This window comes from Capra hircus, chromosome 20, assembly GCF_001704415.2.
Source record: "Capra hircus breed San Clemente chromosome 20, ASM170441v1, whole genome shotgun sequence".
Lineage (NCBI taxonomy): Eukaryota > Metazoa > Chordata > Mammalia > Artiodactyla > Bovidae > Capra > Capra hircus.
This window is the reverse complement of record NC_030827.1, coordinates 65425529-65445419: the sequence shown is the minus strand read 5'-3', so window position 1 is coordinate 65445419 and position 19891 is coordinate 65425529. Positions and strand designations below refer to the sequence as shown.

General features: G+C 47.0%; 1 protein-coding gene across 1 annotated transcript in view; it reads left to right on the top strand.

The window, feature by feature from the left end:
- Positions 1-19891, top strand: part of ADCY2 (adenylate cyclase 2) — a 462350-nt gene that overhangs the window by 380663 nt on the left and 61796 nt on the right. The window contains exons 16-17 of the mRNA XM_018065622.1: positions 5741-5878; positions 14104-14223. Coding sequence (XP_017921111.1) covers positions 5741-5878; positions 14104-14223 — 258 coding nt within the window. The remainder of the gene's footprint in view (positions 1-5740; positions 5879-14103; positions 14224-19891) is intronic.

Here is a 19891-nt window from a genome sequence, read left to right as displayed (position 1 = left end):
CCTTTAGACAAATACACAAAAGCGCATGTTTACATGACCAGCTTCACCATAGTTTTCAGACAAGAGGAGTTCTATTTTTCTAATGATAAAAGTTTGTTACCGAACCACTGTGATACATTGAAAACTTTCTGAAATGTCTCTCACTTTATTGCATTTCACTTTATATAAGCGGCGACTTCTTTGCGGGTACCTCGTTTTATTTTTAAAAGGAACAAACTAATGAGACTGCAAACCCAATCTGCTTTAATAATTATCACACCAAATGATGAGGAATTCTAGAACTGCAGAGACTACCTGCTGTTTCCAATGCAGACGTTTCAAAAAACAAAAAATGAAGACAGGAAGGAAGGAACGGGAAATATTTTTGGCAGAGATATTTTTTTCTTCGTTTTTAATCCAAAACACCGTGTATGAACATGTTATTTTTACGTGGAGAATCTTCTGCCTGTACTGGGGTGAAGACATTAGCATTCATTCCAGACTCTTTCTAGCAACCCACACTGCTCACCGTCCCCGGCACCAACTCCATGGTTTTCACGTATGTTTATATTCTTTCCCCTTCGGCCTCTCCCACTACACTTAGCACCAATTCCATATTGATCAGTGGATGGATGGGGCATTAACAGCCAAGAGCATTTCCAGAAGATGCTCAGTGAGCTTGCTCTAGGTAATAAGAGACAATCATATGATACAGTGAGCCTCACTGATGATCAAGACAGAGAAGAAACAGATTTGGCAGAAACGATGCTGGTGATTAAACCAAAGATCAAATAGAATGATTACCCTGAGCTGATAGCAGGCTTGCTCTCATCTTCATATGAAGAGGATGTTCTAAATAAATGCCACAATATTCTTTGAGGTGGTATCATGTATAATGTGTGTGTGTGTGTGTGCGCGCTCAGTCATGTCCCACTGTTTGCTATCCCATGGACTGTGGCCCTCCAGGCTCCTCTGTCCATGGGATTCTGCAGGCAAGAGTACTGGAGAGGGTTGCCATTTCCTTCTCCAGGGGATCTTCCCGACCCAGGGGTCGAACCTGCATCTCTTTCATCTCCTTCACCTCCAAGATGGGCAGGTGGATTTTCTTCTGTGGTTCTACCTGGGAGGCCTGTAATGTCTTGTTATACGTTAGTTGTTCAGTCGTGTCCGACTCTTTGCAACCCTGTGGACTATAGCCTGACAGGCTCCTCTGTCCATGGAATTCCCCAGGTAAGAATACTGGAGTGGATTTTCGATTCCTCCTCCAGGATATCTTCCCAACCCAGGGATCGAACCCAGGTCTTCTGCGTTGCAGGCAGAATCTTTAACATCTGAGCACCAGGGAAGCCCAATGTCTCATTACTGCTGCTGCTGCTAAGTCACTTCAGTCGTGTCTGACTCTGCGAGATCCCGTAGATGGCAGCCCACCAGGCTCCCCCGTCCCTGGGATTCTCCAGGCAAGAACACTGGAGAGGGTTGCCATTGCCTTCTCCAATGCATGAAAGTGAAAAGTGAAAGTGAAGTCACTCAGTTGTATCCAACTCTTAGCGACCCCATGGACTGTGTAGCCCACCAGGCTCCTCCATCCATGGGATTTTCCAGGCAAGAGTGCTGGAGTGGGGTGCCACTGCCTTCTCCGAATGTCTCATTAGGATGGTGTAAATTTTGATAAACTATTTATCCATCAGGGAGTTTATTTGAATACTTAACCCAAAACAGAATAAACTGAACTAAATTATCAGGTTAGGACATACGTTGTAATTTTTATTCAGAGCAACAAATGAAATCAGTGTTCCCGTTTTCCTCAGTCAGATCCTCTCTACTGTAAGTTTTTAGTCTTTTTCTCCTTTTCCCCGTCGTTGGTTTCTTCTCCTGTTTCTGTCTTCCTCTTCCTCCTCTTCTCCCCGCGCTGTCTTTATCGTTCAGGATCTGTATCCCCAGCACCGCTGTCTGGATCCTTGCCCTTGGCACCAGCAGTGTTACCAGTTTTCATGTTTCAGAACAGTTGTATTTACTTTGCCTCGATTTGATGAAGAGATGAAAAGATAGGGGCGGCTGCCTGCCTCTATGGCCTGGAGAACAATGAGTATATGGCATGATAGGTTAAAGAATGCTTGTGTATGAGGGCTTGGAGGCACACAGGAAGACTAAACAGAGACGGAAATGAATGAATCTGGTGCCTGGGGCCCAGTGCGCACCAAACCCATGCATCTTTAGTGAGCAGCTTCAAGGAGATCGCTGTTTGCGGGACTGAATAGGACCATACAGATTTCCGGGACAGTCTGCCATGTATTCAGTAGGCAAACGGAGGCAGTAGTTTCTAGGGCACTACTGTGTCATTTTGCCCAGTGTGTCACAGGAGCAGAAAAATGTGTGTCTGCCCACATCTGCTTCAGCACATGCCTCGTCTATGAGCGGAACATGACGTAGTCCCATTAGCTGGCATATTTGGCAATACCATCACCATGCATTGCTCTAAAAATTCAAAACAGCAATTTTTAAAATTTTACAATTTCAACAATATGTTTGTGTAATAACTAGATATTTTACCTAATTGACTGCAACACGGAATCTGAGCTAGAGTTAAACACTCTCTTAAATCAGCGGTTTTGTGTTTTCTGCTCTTAAGGTTTTTATTATCATATCTATTGACAGTTTCTGTGTACAGACACAAAAGCATCCGTTTTAATAATTTTCTTTTAAATAGAAACCCTAATCTTAGTCAATTAGGATGCAAATACATAAATATTGTCTTCATTTTCCAGGATCCAGCCAAATGCATCATCTTCTATTTTAATATGAGCTGGATGACTGTGATACTCTTTTGAATCTCTGCTCTTTACACTCTGTTACAGCTTCTCCTCCCAAATACAGATATGACTATGGCTTCAGTCAGTCAGTCAATTCAGTCCCTCAGTCGTGTCCGACTCTCTGCGACCCCATGGACCGCAGCACGCCAGGCCTCCCTGTCCATCGCCAACTCCCATAGTTTACCCAGACTCATTTCCATTGAGTCGGTGATGCCATCCAACCATCTCATCCTCTGTTGCCCACTTCTCCTGCCTTCAATCTTTCCCAGCATCAGGGTCTTTTCAAATGAGTCTCCTCTTTGCATTAGGTGGCCAAAGTATTAGAGTTTCAGCTTCAACATCAGTCCTTCCAATGAATATTCAGGCCTGATGTCCTTTAGGATGGACTGGTTGGATCTCCTTGCAGTCCAAGGGACTCTCAAGAGTCTTTTCCAACACCACAGTTCAAAAACACTGTGGCTTATGGTATTAATATTATTCAGTGTAGGATGTGCTAGAAGGATAATGATACTCTTTCAGGTGAGCATCCTCCAGCTGTGTCATCCTGAATGATACCACATGTTCACAGCATTGAAGGGCCTCTCTTCAGACAACAGATTTAAGGACATCACCAACCCCCATTCAAACCATGCTGTGGAGAAGAAACTTAAGGCACAAATCTGGCTCCCCATGACTTGCTAACAGGAAGACGCTCTGCAGAGCCTGGCTGCTAGCCTGACGTTCAGCCCCTGGAGCCCAGGGCAGCACTGGCTCATCCCTCCAGACAGGCTGTAGGAGAAATCAGAGGAGGTCCCAGGAGACTCTGCCCAAAGAGTGAGCCCTGGGATTCCACATCACAGGGGTTAGATGCTATAGACAGATGTTCTGCATCTCTTTAGACCAGGAGCTGGAGGGGAAAAACTATAGTAAAAAGGAGAGAAAAAAGTGGTTTTTATGTTCATCTAGGGTTTTCCAGGTGATTCTAGTGGTAAAGAACCCCCCTGCTGCCAGTGCAGGAGATGTAAGAGACACAGGTTCTATCCCTGGGTTGGGAAGATCCCCTGGAGGAGGGCAAGACAACCCACTCCAGTATTCTTTCCCGGAGAATCCCGTAGGCAGAGAAGCCTGGCGGTTTATAGTCCATGGGGTCACGAAGAGCTGGACAAGACTGAAGCGACTTAACATGCATGCAGATATAAGGCAAATAGATTTTTAGTCACTGAAATGTTCCTGAGAAATATGTTTTCTTCACAAATAGAAGAAAAACTAATACATATGTCTTGTTTGGGGCACCTTATGTAGCTCATTTAAATCTCTTAAAAAACCAAAGAGGCAGGTACTGTTGTTATTCTTATTTCAGAGGTGAAGAAACCAAGGCCGGAGAGGGTCAGTAACTTGCAGAAAGTCTCACAGCTGTGGGGCTTGATTACCCAGCCACAGGGCTGGTTGCCTTTCTAACCATCTCTCATCCCGTAGTGTACATGGGTGCAAGCTCAGCCACTTCCACTGTGTCCGACTCTTTTGCAACCCTATGGACTGTAGCCACCAGGCTCCTTTGGCCTTGGAATTCTCCAGGCAAGGATACTAGAGTGGGTTACCATTCCCTTCTCCAGGGGATCTTCTCAACCCAGGGGTCAAACCCATGTGTCCTGCATTTGCAAGCGGATTCTTTATCAACTGCACCACCTGGGAAGGCAACACAGCAAAGTGTATAAAATTAACACCACTGAACTCTGCACTTAAAAATGGTTAAGAGCTGTTTGCAGGGCAGGAATAGAGACACAGACATAGAGAACAGATGTGGACACAGTGGGGGAAGGGGAGGGTGGGGCGACTTGGGAGAGTAGCATTGACATATGTGCATGATCACGTGTGAAATAGACAGCTAGTGGGAAGCAGCCGTCTAATAGAGGGAGCCCAGCTCAGTGCCGGAGAAGGCGGTGGCACCCCACTCCAGTGCTCTCGCCCGGACAATCCTATGGACGGAGGGGCCCTGCAGTCCATGGGGTCGCTAGGAGTTGGACACGACTGAGCGACTTCCCTTTCAGTTTTCGCTTTCATGCATTGGAGAAGGAAATGGCAACCCACTCCAGTGTTCTTGCCTGGGGAATCCCAGGGACGGGGGAGCCTGGTGGGCTGCCGTCTATGGGATCGCACAGTCGGACACGACTGAAGCGACTTAGCAGCAGCAGCAGCAACTCAGTGCTCTGTGATGACTTAGAGGGGTGGGATGGGTGAAGTGGGAGGGAAGCTCAAGAGGGAGGGGTTATGAGTATGCGTATAGCTGATTCTTCTTTTTTGTTGTATGGCAGAAACCCACACAACATTGTAAAGTGATTATACTCCACAGTTTTTTTTTTTTAAGCCCTAAGAATGTTAAAAAAATAAAAAACAGTTAAGAGGATAAATTTCATCTTATGTGTTTTTAACACAATTAAAAATAGCATTTTTATAATAAAATGTAGAGCTTCTCCACGTGGGGGAAGCCCTCTCAGGACAGGATGAGGTGCAGCCATCACCACGAGCCACAGCTGAGAGCGCTGGGTGTCATCTCCATAGGGACAGGTTCCAGACTATCGTATTGTGTGATGCAGATGAACTCTTAGGATCAGCTGCATGTTGAGCTGTTTCCTACACAAATCACCTGAATTTCTGAAAACGGCTTCCTCACAGCTGTGCTCTGAGACCCAACACCTCCGCCAGAGTCGTTTAATTAACTGGCATATTTTTCCTTTACCAGAAGAATTTTTAAACGTAATTTCAGGTCTCTCTTAAAGGACATACAAGCGTGTCGTAATTTGTCACAGAAATTTAATGAATTTGTTCCCAGCTTGTAAGAAGAATGCCAACATGCTCTACTGGTCTCATGTGTGAAGAAGATAGGTGCATCTTGTCTTTTAAACATCCTTGAGAAACTTGAGAAAAATACATAAAATAGCAACGCGTTTCTTTTTCTTTCTCTCCACTCTTAGCAATGCAGCAAGAAAGCATCTGCTTCTCTCCTGTGGCTTTTAAAGTCATCGGGCATCATCGCCAACCGGCCTTGGCCTCGGATCTCCCTGACGGTCATCACCACAGCCATCATATTGACCATGGCCGTGTTCAATATGGTGAGTCACGGCCTGGACATGCCGTGGTGTCCGTCTCATGGGATTTGGTCCATCTCGTGGGATATGGTCTTTCTCGTGGGACTTGGTCCATCTCATGGCATTTTGAAACCTTCCCCATAGCTCCTTTGGTGACACCCATTGCTGCCTGTTTAAATTCAACATCCAGCCGCTTTGCATAGGGGAAGGGTGCTTCCTGGGGAGGCCCCCAAGGAGGGAGGGAGACTCCTTCCAGCAGCTTCCCACCCCCTAGCTCGTCCTGACTCCAGCTATGGAAATGCCACTGAATGTTAGCACCAGGGAGACCAGAATCAGCAAATTAGAGAGACTGCGGTGGGAACGGGGTGCTGCTCTGGGCTTTAAAGGGCCTGATTTCAGACATACCATCACTCCCACCCTAACCAGCTGGGTGGTTTTGAAGAATTGTCATTAAAAGCTTCCACAGGCTCCACTTCACTTCTCATGAGAAAGCTGAGACTTTCTCAGTGAGAACTGACACTTCTCTGCTAAGGTGGACTTTTCAGGTAAATTAACTGATGCTCCTAGCACACTTAGGATGGCATCAGGCATTTGGTAAGTACTGAACCGGGGGTTGCTCTTACTGTATCAATGTTTTTAGTGGTATATCCTTAAAAGCATACACTTCGGTAATCAGTGCTGCTTAAGACACATCCTTTTTATTATTCTCACATCATCACCATCGACCACCACACATTCACTCAGCGAAAAAAGAACACATATTGATCATAAATACACACCTGGTACTTCACTAGATCCTTGGAACCCAAAGTGAGTTTGTCTCCCCGGAGTTTATGGCCGAATTTAGGAGAATGACAGCTGGGTAAGAGGTTATGAAAGAGTCTGACAGTGGAAGCATGACGGGGTGGGGCGAGGACAGGGGAACCGGGCCAGCAGGACGGAGTTCTGAAAATGGACACAAGTAGTTTTCACCGGATGATGGAGGGAAGATCAGGAGGGCAGACATTTAGCATCAGGACAAAGAGAGAAATGTGTCCTAAGAAGCAGCAAAAAGTAAGGCTGAAGAGGTAGGCAGGGACCTTGACAGTGCTTGAGATCTGTCCTCAATGTTATACTGTGGGTCACACGGTTTGTACGGACGCACCTGGAGATTCAGGTGAGGGTGATGCCAACTGGAAGGCAGATGGGCTGGGGTAGCAGTGGCCGGGGTGGACTAGCACCCTCTTTTCCTTCACTCTGCCTCGAAGTCCACCTTAAGGACACCCGGGAAGAAGGTGGCAGACAAGCACCAGCTTCCCTCCCTTCTCCCTCTTCCTGTCCATCAGGGCGGGGATAGTGTGAGCTCCTGGGTGTCTTCCCGTGGGCTTAAGAGCTGTGCTGGCTCCTCCCACTTCCCCTGACCACGCAGCCCAGCTCCCTCTAGCTCCCCTGAGAAGCGTGGGCCCTAAGGTAGGTCTTCTTCCAAGGCAGGGGCCATTGAGGGGTGTCCCTGCAACTCCTGTTTCCTTGGTACACACCTGCTCAGCCTCAGAGCTCAGCTTGCAAAGAGGCTGCCCCCAGCTGGGCCTGTGCAGTAAGAACTGATGGTGTCTGTTGAGAGAGAGGGCTCCGCAGTCAAGTCCGTGTAGATAGAAGACTTTCCGAGGATCAGCTGGCCCTTGGTCTTGGGTTCCTGTGTGGAGTTGTCCTGCTGTGTCACGTTCATCCATGGCAACTCCACCATCCTGGCCCTCCCCCCAGACTTTTCCCAGCCCATCTCCCCTCCCCCTGGACATGCACAGCACCCAAGGCCATCTTCATGCGCCAAGGGTGATAACACCTTGCCCCAGGGGTGAAGACCCTTTCTTCCAGATCTCAAGCATCCTTGGATCTTGACAGCACTTATTTCCAACAAAGGCATCATCAGGACTGACCAGGGAAGAGCTGGGACATGGTACCTGGTCTGGACAGGAAATTCCCTCGAGAACGATCCTACTCCAGAGGGATTTCAGATCTCAAGGGCTGGAGGGGATGTTGGCCGCCATCAGCCTGAGGCTTGTGTTCATGAGGCATCCCGACAACCGCCCGAGGACTCTCTGCGTGACAACCCAAGGAGAGTGTAACTGTGGCCCCAGCGTGGTCAGCAGAGTTGCAGGTGGGGTGGCCTCCTGGTGGGGAGCGTGCGATGCAGAACTGAAGACTAGCCTTTCCTGGAAGAGCCCTTCAGCCAGTGGGTCACTGTCTGCTGGACTCCAGCCTTCCCGCACCGTTGGCTATGGCATGTGAATACATCACCACAGAGGAAGATGGACAGAGACACGGGGGGTGGCGGGAGCCTTGGAGAAACAGGGGCATTTCCTAAAGCTGGTTCCTCGTGCTGGACTTCGTAGCAAGCATGTGTGCGTTAGTCCTGCTGCTCTGGGGGCCAACTCTCTGGGAAGAAAGAGCCAGCCGGCTCCAGGAAGGGCTCGGTGAAGCGAGCTGTAGGGGAACAGCTTGGAAACTTCAGCACGTGGACTTCACCATGAAGTCAGGTGGCGCAGGGAGAAGCAGAGCATCCTTGAAGGACAGCACGAGCGAGAGCTCTGGGGAGTTCTAATACACCAAGAGTGTGTCCTGCGCCCCCGGCCCTTGTCGTGGAGCTCTTCATTCCTTTGGAGGGCTCCCTGATGCCTCATTGAGTGAAGAGTCTACCCGCCATTGCAGGAGGCACAGGAGACCCAGGTTCGATCCCTGGCTCAGGAAGATCCCCTGGAGAAGGGAGTGGCAACCTACCCCAGGATTCTGGCCTGGAGAATCCCCTGGACTGTACAGTCCATGGGGTCGCAAAGTGTCAGACACAACTGAGTGACTTTCACTTTCCCAGTAACTGCAATCCCTTTGGAGTGAAGAATTGCATTTTGTATACCCAAAATACGTCTTCCAGTGTCATTTTCCTTCCTCAAAAAGAAAGAAGTGCATTGCCAAGTGCGGTAGAGAAGTCTATGGAAGACACAATAAAAGTCTGATGGATCAACTTTGAGAAAGAATGAAATGAGGCTCAGCGCACTGGGCTGCCTCCTATAGGACTAGAGCCTTGGAGCAAGGAAAAGCCTTAAGTTACTTGTTCCTGCCCATTATTTTTCTCGATACCTGATGAATTTAGTGGTTCTTCCCCATCCAGAGGCTCTTATTTTTGTTTCAAGGAAGTATCACAAAACAGTACAAAAACCAGCATTAGGTGGAGAGAAGAAATACTTTCCCTAGTTAGTGGGTTTTCTTATCATGTCTTATTCATCACGGGAAGGACTGGTCCATCCGGTGCCATCTCTGATCACATCTGATGACTTACAGAGAAATGTTCTCCAGCTACTAGATCTCCAGCCACTGCATAAGGCAGACACAAAGTCTGGTGTTCCTAGCCCCACTGCAGGGTGCTGTGACCTCCCTGGGGTCACACGCATCCCCTGGGGGTGCCAGGCAAGGGAAGTGGGCTCCAGGACCCTCACTCACATTCAGGAAAGATGGCTCCTCCCACTGGGGAGGCGGGTACCAGTCTTGACCTGTATGTGGTTAGATGCTCTCAGTTTTCCTAGCCCTACTTGAAAAATCTCCATCCTCATTTAATAGGCTACTATTAAATACAGTAGAGCTTTTAAACTTATCCTGGTACTTCTTTTAAGAATACAATTTCTAGACTAACAGCCCTACTCCCAAGTTGTAGCTTTGCTATTTGTTAGCAGTGAGTAACCCAGTGACGCTAATCCAGGCCCTGGACTAACATTCCAAGGGGAAGAGCAGCTCTTTTGTTCAGGGTTTAGGGGAGGGGCTGCCTTCCTGAGCAAGCTTTCCTTAAGGCGCTGGGTGTGCGCATACTCAGTTGCTCAGTTGTGTCCACCTCTTTGCAACCTCATGAAATGTAGCCCACCAGGCTTCTCTGTCCATGGGATTCTCCGGGCAAGAATACTGGAGTGGGTAGCCATTTCTTCCTCCAGAGGATCTTCCCTACCCAGGAAATGAATCCACGTCTCCTGCATATCCTGTGTTGGCGGTTGGGGTCTTTACCACTGAGCCTCCTGGGAAGCCCAAAGTCACTGGGAAGATGATGTACTTCTGTTCAGGGAAGGTCATCATTTTAAAGTCACAGCACATTCAGACCCTCTTCTGTGGCTCCTGTGATGCTGGAGTGTTCTTTTAGGGTAGAGGAAAAAATGCTTTCCTTTTCTTCCCTACTCCCACCCCCGTCTTTTTCTGTTTTCAGTGCTTGTTGCTTTTCCTTTGGGGAAACTCTGTATGTATAACCGAGTCTATCATTTTAACCGTGGGTGAGTGTACCTTCGGGGCATTTGGTGTATCTGCAGCTTTGTGCTCCGCTCACCCTCTCCATTTCCAGAACTTTGTCATCGCCTTGCACAGAAGCTCTGTTCCTGTGAACAACGACTTCCCCTCACCCCCAACCCCTGGTAAGGTCTGCTCTGCTTTCTGCCACGGTGATCTTGCCCACCCTAGAAAACCTCCCACACGTGAGATGACATGCTGTTAGTCTCTTTGTGTCTGGCTCATTCCACTTCAGATAACATGTTTAAGGTTCTCATTTTCTTTTTGATGCCCAGTCCCTTCACACCAGGGAAAAACTCCTGGTTTGCCCTGGATTTTTCCAGCCAGTGGTAAACAGCCCTTATTAAACTGCTTTTCTGTCACTGCCTGCCATCACCTTCTTTCCCTCGGGAGAGAGAGAAGCTGCAGGGGTGATGTGAGGACCGAGGCCCCCCACCAGCGCCCTCTGCTCCTGACTGTGTGGGCGGGCCCCTTCATGCTGAGCCTCCATGTGGATTTTCAGTCACTAATGTTTCTCCCGAGCTGAAGTCTCAGAGCCCTTGTAAGAGCCAGGGTTAGTAGGGATGGTGTTCTTTACCTCTCATTACACACTAACGTCGGAGAAGACAATGGCGGCCCACTCCAGCACTCTTGCCTGGAGAATCCCATAGACGGAGGAGCCTGGTGGGCTGCAGTCCATGGGGTCGCTAAGAGTCAGACACCACTGAGTGACTTCACTTTCACTTTTCCCTTTCATGCATTGGAGAAGGCAATGGCAACCCACTCCAGTGTTCTTGCCTGGAGAATCCCAGGGACGGGGGAGCCTGGTGGGCTGCCATCTATGGGGTTGCACAGAGTTGGACACGACTGAAGCGACTTAGCAGCAGCAGCAACACGCTACCATGGGCTTCCCTGGTGGCGCTAGTGGTGAAGAACCCGCCTGCCGATGCAGGAGACAGAAGAGCCGCAGGTTCAATCCCTGGGTGGGGAAGATCCCCTGGAGGGGGCATGTCTACCCGCTCCAGTATTCTTGCCTGGAGAGTCCCATAGAAAGAGGAGCCTGACACAGTCCAGAGGGTGACAAAGAGTTGGACACAACTGAAGCGACTTAGCATACATATGCACACTAATATAAATGACAAAATGTCCAGGTAAGCTTTATTTAAAATGAATTGTGAGATATTACCAGGACATTTTAAATACCACACTCCAATAAAAAGTAGAGAAAACCAACCAGTTATCCTGACTTTTTTTTCCCCACATATAGGGTTTGGGGTATCAAATAGCTAGAGACCTCTGTGTTTTGTTCCATTTTCGTTCCCAGCTGGCTATTCAGAGCCATGTCTGAGAAGCTCAAATCCTCTGCCATTTTTTTCTGACATTTTGACACTTTCATCACGTGATGCCTCCCAAAATTTTGCACCTTTTCCGAGAAACTGCCCAGAGACTACTTATAAATAGCCCAGCTTTGTGAGCCACCTAGACACAGAGTTAGCCAGGGTTAACTAGTGGTTAATTGATAATCTAATTCTAATTGGTTAATTACTTCTAACTCCAACCAAATGACAAGCAATGATGTTATCGGGCACAAGCACGGTATTAAATTGCATGTTCACAATTTCATATTACTTGAAAAACATAATTCTGAGATGCTTTACGTTGTCTGGGAAATGTAACAATTAGAAGGAGGGCTAAAAATATGCACTCAATTGGGATATCTTGTCCGGGGGATGAACATTTTCCCAACTAGGACAAAGGTTGTAGAAATACTAAAATAGGTCCAGAGAGGAGTTCCCCCGAATAATTATGAAACTAGAAATGCATTCTGTGCAGAAAACTGTGGCACCTTAACCCAGGAGGGAGAAGGATGTGGGACTGATAACCCTCAAGCCTGGCCTGGCTGTAATTAGAAGTTTGTTATTTTTAAGTGGCTAAGGAGACAGAAGAGGAAAGTCGGTTCCAAACTGCAGTGTGAAGCCGCAGAGACAGAACAAGGAGGCCTTGATTTTAGGGGTAGTTAATTAAACACTAGAAGAAAGTAGCTGAAGGGGGTTAATGAAGCATTCCTGAATGTGGTGATTAAAGTTCTCCACTGCTTTTCAAGTTCAACCATCCTACTATCGCAGAGCCTTCTTGCAAAACAAAGCTTTCACAGGATATATTATTACTCATTTGCTTTCTTCTTTTTATGCTGATATAATTAAGAAAGGTTTTTCTTTCATTATTTTAAGATCTCAGATTCCTGAGACTAGTAACCTATCAATCTAAATGGTCTTCTATTTGTTGTTTCCTTTAGTATTTAAATCAAATGTATGTTGGGTCTGTCAAGTCTAAATTTTTACATTTTGGAGTCTTGTATTTGGCCAGCAATTACTCCATTTTTTTCCTGTTATATTTTTCCAAAATAATGAGAACATTTATATTTCATCCAAGGTTTGTAACATTTTTGATAAATTATTTAGTATTAATAGTAAATAATAATATCTCCTGGCATGCTGCAGTCCATGGGGTCACAAAGAGTTGGACACAACTTAGCGACCAAACAACAATTCGTGAAAGAAATCTACATGTATTTGACTTTTAAATTAATATTTTGCAGCATTTTATCAAAATATATAATGGGCAGAAACACTGTATCTAGAACCGTTCTTGGAATCTGAGAGGAAATGTTCTCAACAATATATTAAACAAATGCCAATTGCTGGAGGTCTTTGACAAGAAGCCCGCCATCAAAGGGACAAACAAAAGCAGCAGCAGAAACTATTCAAGGAAGCTTTCCTCTCTAGACCTTGAGCATGGATGGTGAGCCCTGTGCAGAAAGCCTAGCCTAATTTCATGGAAGAGAGGGATATCTTTCATAAGGGGACCTGGCCTGCGATTCTCTGCTTTATCTTCACTGAACAGTTGTCTGACCCGCAGTCACAGGATAGAAAGTGACTGATCCTAAGCAATCTGTATGGAAGCTTCTCCAGGAAAGTCAGAGACAGAGAGAGAAACAGAGGAGAGCAGGTGAGCGAAGGAGAGAGAAACAGAAAGAAAGAGATTGAATTTTTCCTTCCTTGCAAACTGACTGACTTTCCTTCTGGGTGCTGCTGTTGGTACCCACTATTGTTGTTTCGTCCTAAGTCATGTCCAACTCTTTGTGACCCCGTGGACTGTAGCCCACCAGGCTCCTCTGTCCATGGGATTTCCCAGGCAAGAATGCTGGAGTAGGTTGCCATTTCCTTCTCCTGGGGATCTCCCTGACCCTGGGATCAAACCTGCATCTCCGGCTTTGTAGGCAGATTCTTTACTGCTGAGCCAGTGGGAAAGTCCCTATAAGAGCTAATCATATTTATTTTCTCAGGATTGCTTCCTTTTTAAATTAGGACCACCTTTCCAATAGCCCTGAGAGCACCCTTTCTCTCCCATTTTGCCCCTGGTGGCCCTGAGCTGCCAAGCGCTCACAAATAGTAGAGGCAAATGTCGGGGTCAGCTATTGCATGTCTCCCGTAAAATTAGTTTATCTCCTTAAGATACAAAATTCAGGAGGCTCCACTGATGCGTTTGGTGAAGATGATGAAGATACTGCAGAAACACGGAGGGAAGACCCCCATCTCGTGATAGAGAGTTGACTGTGTGTGCGTGGCGATGACGGCCTCCAGCGTCATTCTAACCACGCTCTCTTCCCTGCACTTGGTTCATTTTAAATTCCTGCTTAACAGAGGTGCTTCTCTTTTCCTTAACATCAGTCCGGGAGTTCTGGAATTCACTGTGCAGTGGGGAGCACAGCAAGAGTTTCTTACTTATTCGATAGAGATTTCCAAAGCCTCAAAGAGAAGCTGAAGGGATTAGCAGTGAAGTAAAGAGGCTGAACGGTCCCCACAACACTGCTCAGTGAGCCGAAGAAGCATATCCTTAGCAAGCTGAGCCCCCACCTGCTAACCCTTTACTCTCCTTTGCACTGATTCATTCCAGCAACGTTTTCTTTGCAGTTTTTCCTGAGTGACTCAGAGGAAACAATTCTTCCGACTGCCAACGCGTCCAACACGAGTCTTTCTGGCACAAGTAACCAGGCAGCGATTCTGCGTGCGCAAAATTTGTTTTTCCTGCCGGTAAGCACATCTCCCTGGTTCTTATTGTTTTTATTGTTTTCCTGTGTGCTGTTACCGATTCAATGGCGTGCCTTTCACTTCCTCTTCCGCCGTAGACTTTATTCTCCTTGTTTAGATTCTGTATCTGAGTCTGTCCTGACCCGGTAAAAATTGCCAGCCTTTGATGGAAAACTCCCAGCCAGTGGAAACCGATTAGACCACATGGACAAACTTCCCATGGCCTTTTGAGGCTCTCACAGATGACTTTGTCCCTTATTCCCTTAATGCTACATGTTCATCTTTTTACTGATATGTTCGATTCACAATGTAGTTTCTGGTGTTCAGCAAAGTGATTCAGTTTTACGGATGCATATTCTTTCCCATCATGGCTTATTACATATATATTCTTTTCCATTATGGCTTATTACAGGACGTTTAATATAATCCCCCAAGCTGTACAATAGGACCTTGCTGTTTATCCATTCTATGCATACTAGTTTGTATCTGCTAACCCCAAACTCCCCATGTAACCCTCTCCCACCCTGGCACCCGTAAGTCTGTGTTCTGTGTCTGTGAGTGTGTTTCGGTTTTGTAGTTCATTTGCATCGTATTTTAGATTCCACATATAAGTGATAGCATCTGGTATTCATTTTTCTCGGTCTGACTTACTTCAGAATGATCATCTTAGTGATGATCTGACTTAGAATAACCTGACTGACTTAGTATAATCATCTCTAGGTGCATCCGTGTAGCTGCAAACAGCATTGTTTGATCCTTTTCATGCCTGAGTAGTATTCCATGGTCTATACGTGCTCCACATCTTTATCCATTAACATGTGGACGGGCATTTAAGTTGTTTCTGTGTCTTGGCTACGATAAATAGAGCATGTGTCCTTTTGAATTATAGTTTTGTCTGGATATAGGCCCAGGAGTGGGATTGCTGGACCATGTGGCATTTTTAGTTTTCTGAGGAGCCTCCATACGGTTCTGCATTGCGACGGCAACAGTTTATCTTGACACGACGTTTTATAGTGTGCACCCCAGCATGTCGCTTTCAGTTGTATGTCACTGAATTTCTGGGTGTGTTGCTTACAGATTTCACTAATTGCTCCGTGAATTAGCTTCCTGACTCTGTGATGACTGGGTCCGAAGCTCATATTTCTTCTTCATTGGCTGCAAATGCCATCCAGTGATTATATATCAAATAATCCTTACTAACAACCCATCTTAACCAAGGTCCAGAAGGGCCTAGATTGAAATTTCAAAACTTACTAACACATCAGTCTTTTTAAGTGAAAAGAACTAAATTAGTTATTTACTGCTTAACGACTTCTTTCTTCTATGAATTTTGTGTGAAAAAAAAATGATTTTGATACTCTTCTTTTGATTTTCTGAATAATCGTCTAAAAGTAATATACATTTAGTTTGTCTCCCATAGCTTCAAGAGTGCTAGATGAACTATTCCAGACTCATGGAAATTGGTCACTGAAGATGTATATTTTTAAATTTTTCTACCAGTTTCTTAAACTCCATCAACTATAGCAGTAAAGTCTCCTTTCTTCACTTTGCTTTTGTTGATTTATCCCCTTGATATTAGGCATTGATCCTTTTCCCCATCTCATCATTTCAGTTTTCTGGGATGCTCAAAGGTCTGTGTACAGAGAGTAGGGGCATCTGGTACTCTTTAAGCCATGACTATTTCAGTGGCCAGCTGTCCAAAGTCCATAACAGGGTCCACGTAGCTCAGGAAGAGAGGAAAACATAAGCTTCATCCCTTTTCCCTGGGGTCCTGGCCTTCATTTTCAGCAGTACTGTGAACCCAGTGAGGATTAGGGAGCATCTTTTCTATTTTAGTTATGTGAGGGACAAGATTCATGATGAGGGTTTACTAGCTGTGACCTCACCATGGGCAGTGTGGAGCCCCCTTCTTTAGAGAAAGATTTAAACTCCCTGTGTGGTCTGGCTCCTTCTCCTTGGATGGATGTTGTTACCTGGTCCATCAACCCCTGGAAGGAGGATGTGCCTCAGAGCCATCCCCATGCCTTGTTCATAAGACACTTGCTCCTTGGAAGAAAAGCTATGCCCACACTAGATAGTGTGTTAAAAAGCAGAGACATCACTAGGCTGACAAAGGACAGTATAGTCAAAGCTATGGTTTTTCCAGTAGTCATGTATGGATATAAGAGTTGGACCATAAAGAAGACTGAGCGCCAAAGAATCAATGCTTTTGAACTGTGATGCTGGAGAAGACTCTTAAGTCCCTTGGACAGCAAAGAGATCAAACCAGTCAGTCCAAAAGGAAATCACCTCTGAATATTCACTGGAAGGACTGATGTTGAAGCTGAAAGTCCAATACTTTGGCCACCTGATACGAGGAGCTGACTCATTGGAAAAGACCTTGATGCTGGGGAAGATTGAAGGCGGGAGGAGAAGGGGGCCACAGAGGATGAGATGACTGGATAGCATCATCGACTCAACGGACATGTGTTTGAATGAACTGCAGGAGATGGTGAAGGACAGGGGAGCCTGGCATGCTGTAGTCCATGGGGTCACAAAGAGTCAGACTTGCCTAACTGACCGAACAACAACAAATTCCGCTTCTCATTCACTTAGGCTGAACTATCAAAAACCTGAATTCTAATCATTGTTTTCAGCGTAGTTTTAGCAGCAAAATCCTTTTTAAAATCAAATCTTACACACAGCCCCACTTGATAACAATAAAAGCACAATTCACGTGGCTTCACGTGGGCCACGCACTGCTCTGTGCTGTCTGCTTCCATCACATGCTTCAGTCTTCACAGGAATTATTAAAGCAGGCCTTGTCACCCTCCTTACCTTCAGTCACCTATTCAGAGGACAGGCATGCCGTTAATGATTGGTACCAATGAGCTCCTTTGTGAGTGGAAGGGTGAGACCCTGAGTGGGAACCTTGCCAGGTACCAGGTGATTTCATGGCTCTTTTGGAGCAGTTTTGTAAGACAAGCGTGACTGCTGACTAAAGAGCAAGGATTCTCTAACTCTTGGTAAGGACAGATACTTTTGAAAAATCTAATAGAGGATGGGCCCCAAAATGAACTAAAAAAAGACGACATACAAAGTACAAGCCCATGTTTTATTTGATTCACCAGAAAGACACCTGCCCGGTCAGGTTGCTGGGCACATGCCCACAGGCAAGGAGGCCCCCTGAGGACCCTCAGACAGTTGGAGGGCTCCCTGAGCTGCTTTCAGAGGCGGTCCCAGTACTCATGCCCAAGTGTCATTGAGCCTCACACCCCACCCGCCCCCTAAGGACAATGCTTACTCATTAAGTATGTACATAAGTAATTTAAGTCATTAGGGTAAAAAAAGACCCTGGTGGAAAAGAGAAAAGACCATGACGCTGGGAAAGATGGAGGGCAGGAGGAGAAGGGGACAGCAGAGGACGAGACGGTTGGATGGCATCACCAACTCAATGGACCTGAGTTTGAGCAAGCTCTGGGAGATAGTGAAGGACAGGGAAGCCTGATGTGCTGCAGTCCATGGGGTTCCAAAGAGTCGGGCTTGACTTAGCGACTGAACAACACGGTAATAATGGCAAAGTGCGCTATAATGAGGCTGGTTTCAAAGCCCAGGCCACCTCACCCTTTGCTTTAGGGAGACTGAGTTGGTGGCGCCCGTCCTCTCTGTCCCAAAAGTGAAAAGTACCCAAAGTGAAAGTCGCTCAGTCATGTCTGACTCTTTGCAAACCCTTGAACTATATAGTCCTTGGAATTCTCTAGGCCAGATTACTGGGGTGGGTAGCCTTTCCCTTCTCCAGGGGATCTTCCCAACCCAGGGATTGAACCCAGGTCTCCCACATTGCAGGCGGATTCTTTACCAGCTGAGCCACCAGGGAAGCCCAAGAATACTGGAGTGGGGAGCCTATTCCTTCTCCAGCGGATCTTCCCGACCCAGGACTCAAACAGGGGTCTCCTGCACTGCAGGTGGATTCTCTACCAGCTGAGCTACCAGGGAAGCCCTTCTCTCTCCCAGACTCTGGAGTCCACAGTTCCTCTCCACCAGCTCAACTGGCCCATCAGGATGTGTTTCCTAGGCTCCTTTCCTCTTCCTGTTCTCTGTCGTTAAAAGGGTCAGTGGTCAGAACAGTGGAGAACTGACATGAGGTCATTGCTGCCAAAGGAACTGTGCTTACAGACCTTCAGCATCCCCAAGCCTGCTGCCACCCATCATGGCTCCCGGCCGAGGGGTGCTTTCCTTCCCAAGGACTGACCTGATGGTTGTGGGTCCCCAGGGAATTAATTGCTGGTCTTCCTTCTGAAGCTGAGATTCCAGGTCTCAGTCGTCATGGTAGGGATCTGCACTGATGCTGTGTGGGTGCCTTTCACAGGGAAGGGAGAACACTGGAGGGGATGCTGCAGCCTGTTTTTTCCACTTTCCTTCCTTCCCCAAGAACAAGACTGAGGCACTGGTATCAGTAGCCTTTCCCAGTTGTTGTTGTTCAGTCGCTAAGTTGTGTCCAACTCCTTGCGATCCCATTGACTGCAACATGCCAGGCCTCTTTGTCCTTCACTACCTCCTGGAGTTCGCTCCAGCTCATGTCCATTGAGGTTAGTGATGCTATCTAACCATCTCATCCTCTGCTGCCCCCTTCTCCTTTTGCCCTCAGTCTTTCCCAGCACCAGGGTCTTTTTCAGTAAGTCACCTCCTCGCATCAGGTGGCCAAAGTATTGGAGCTTCAGCTTCAGCATCAGTCCCTCCAATGAATATTGGGACTGCTTTCCTTTAGGATTGACTGGTTTGATCTCCCTGCTGTCCAAGGGACTCTCAAGAATCTTCTCCAGCACCGCAGTTCAAAAGCATCAATTCTTTGGTGCTCAGCCTTCTTTACAGACCGACTCTCACCCAGGGCTGACTGTAAATGACCTTGGCTGGGGAAATAAAAGAGCTAGAATGACAAAAATAAGCAGCTTATACATGGTGTATCCCTTATAATGAAACTAAAATGGAGCCGCTTACACCCTGGGCTGTTTCTTAAAGGCAGGATTTATCAAACATCAGTCAGATCTGTTTTATTGAAATGATTTGACTTTACAGAGAGCTGCTTCTGTTGCAGTAACGCTGAGATGATAGCTCACCCTTCTTTAAGCCAGCCCCTTGATCCAGCAGACAAAGGCTTTGTAAGAACGGAAACCGTTTCCACTTGGCGGGCACCTCCTGGCCTGCAGGGCGGTGAGCTCCAAGCTTTGCGTGCTCTCCCCAGTGATCTAGAAGAAGGACACTATTGCCCTCATTTTTCAGATGAGGACACTGATACAGGCAAGTCAGGTCACTGGCCTGAAGTGACTCAGCTGATGACTGGTTGGAGCACGATTGAACCCAGGGCTGTGCTGTCTTGATGATGTCCACTGTGGGTAACAGAAGAATGCTCACACAGGCGGGCCTGCCAGTTCCCTCCCGTGAACCACAAAAGGTGGACCATGCCCGGCCTCTTCCTCACACTGGGGTCTTCAGTTTCTTCAGGTGCCTGTCCCCTTCCAGGGTACTCTCGACTCACCGGGATCAAAGATTTATGTGTGTGCTTACTTGCTCAGTTGTGTCTGACTCTCTGTGACCCCCATGGAGTGTAGCCCGCTCCTCTGTCCAGGGGGATTCTGCAGGCAAGAATACTGGAGTGGGTTACCACGTCCTCCTCCAGGGAATCTTCCAGCCC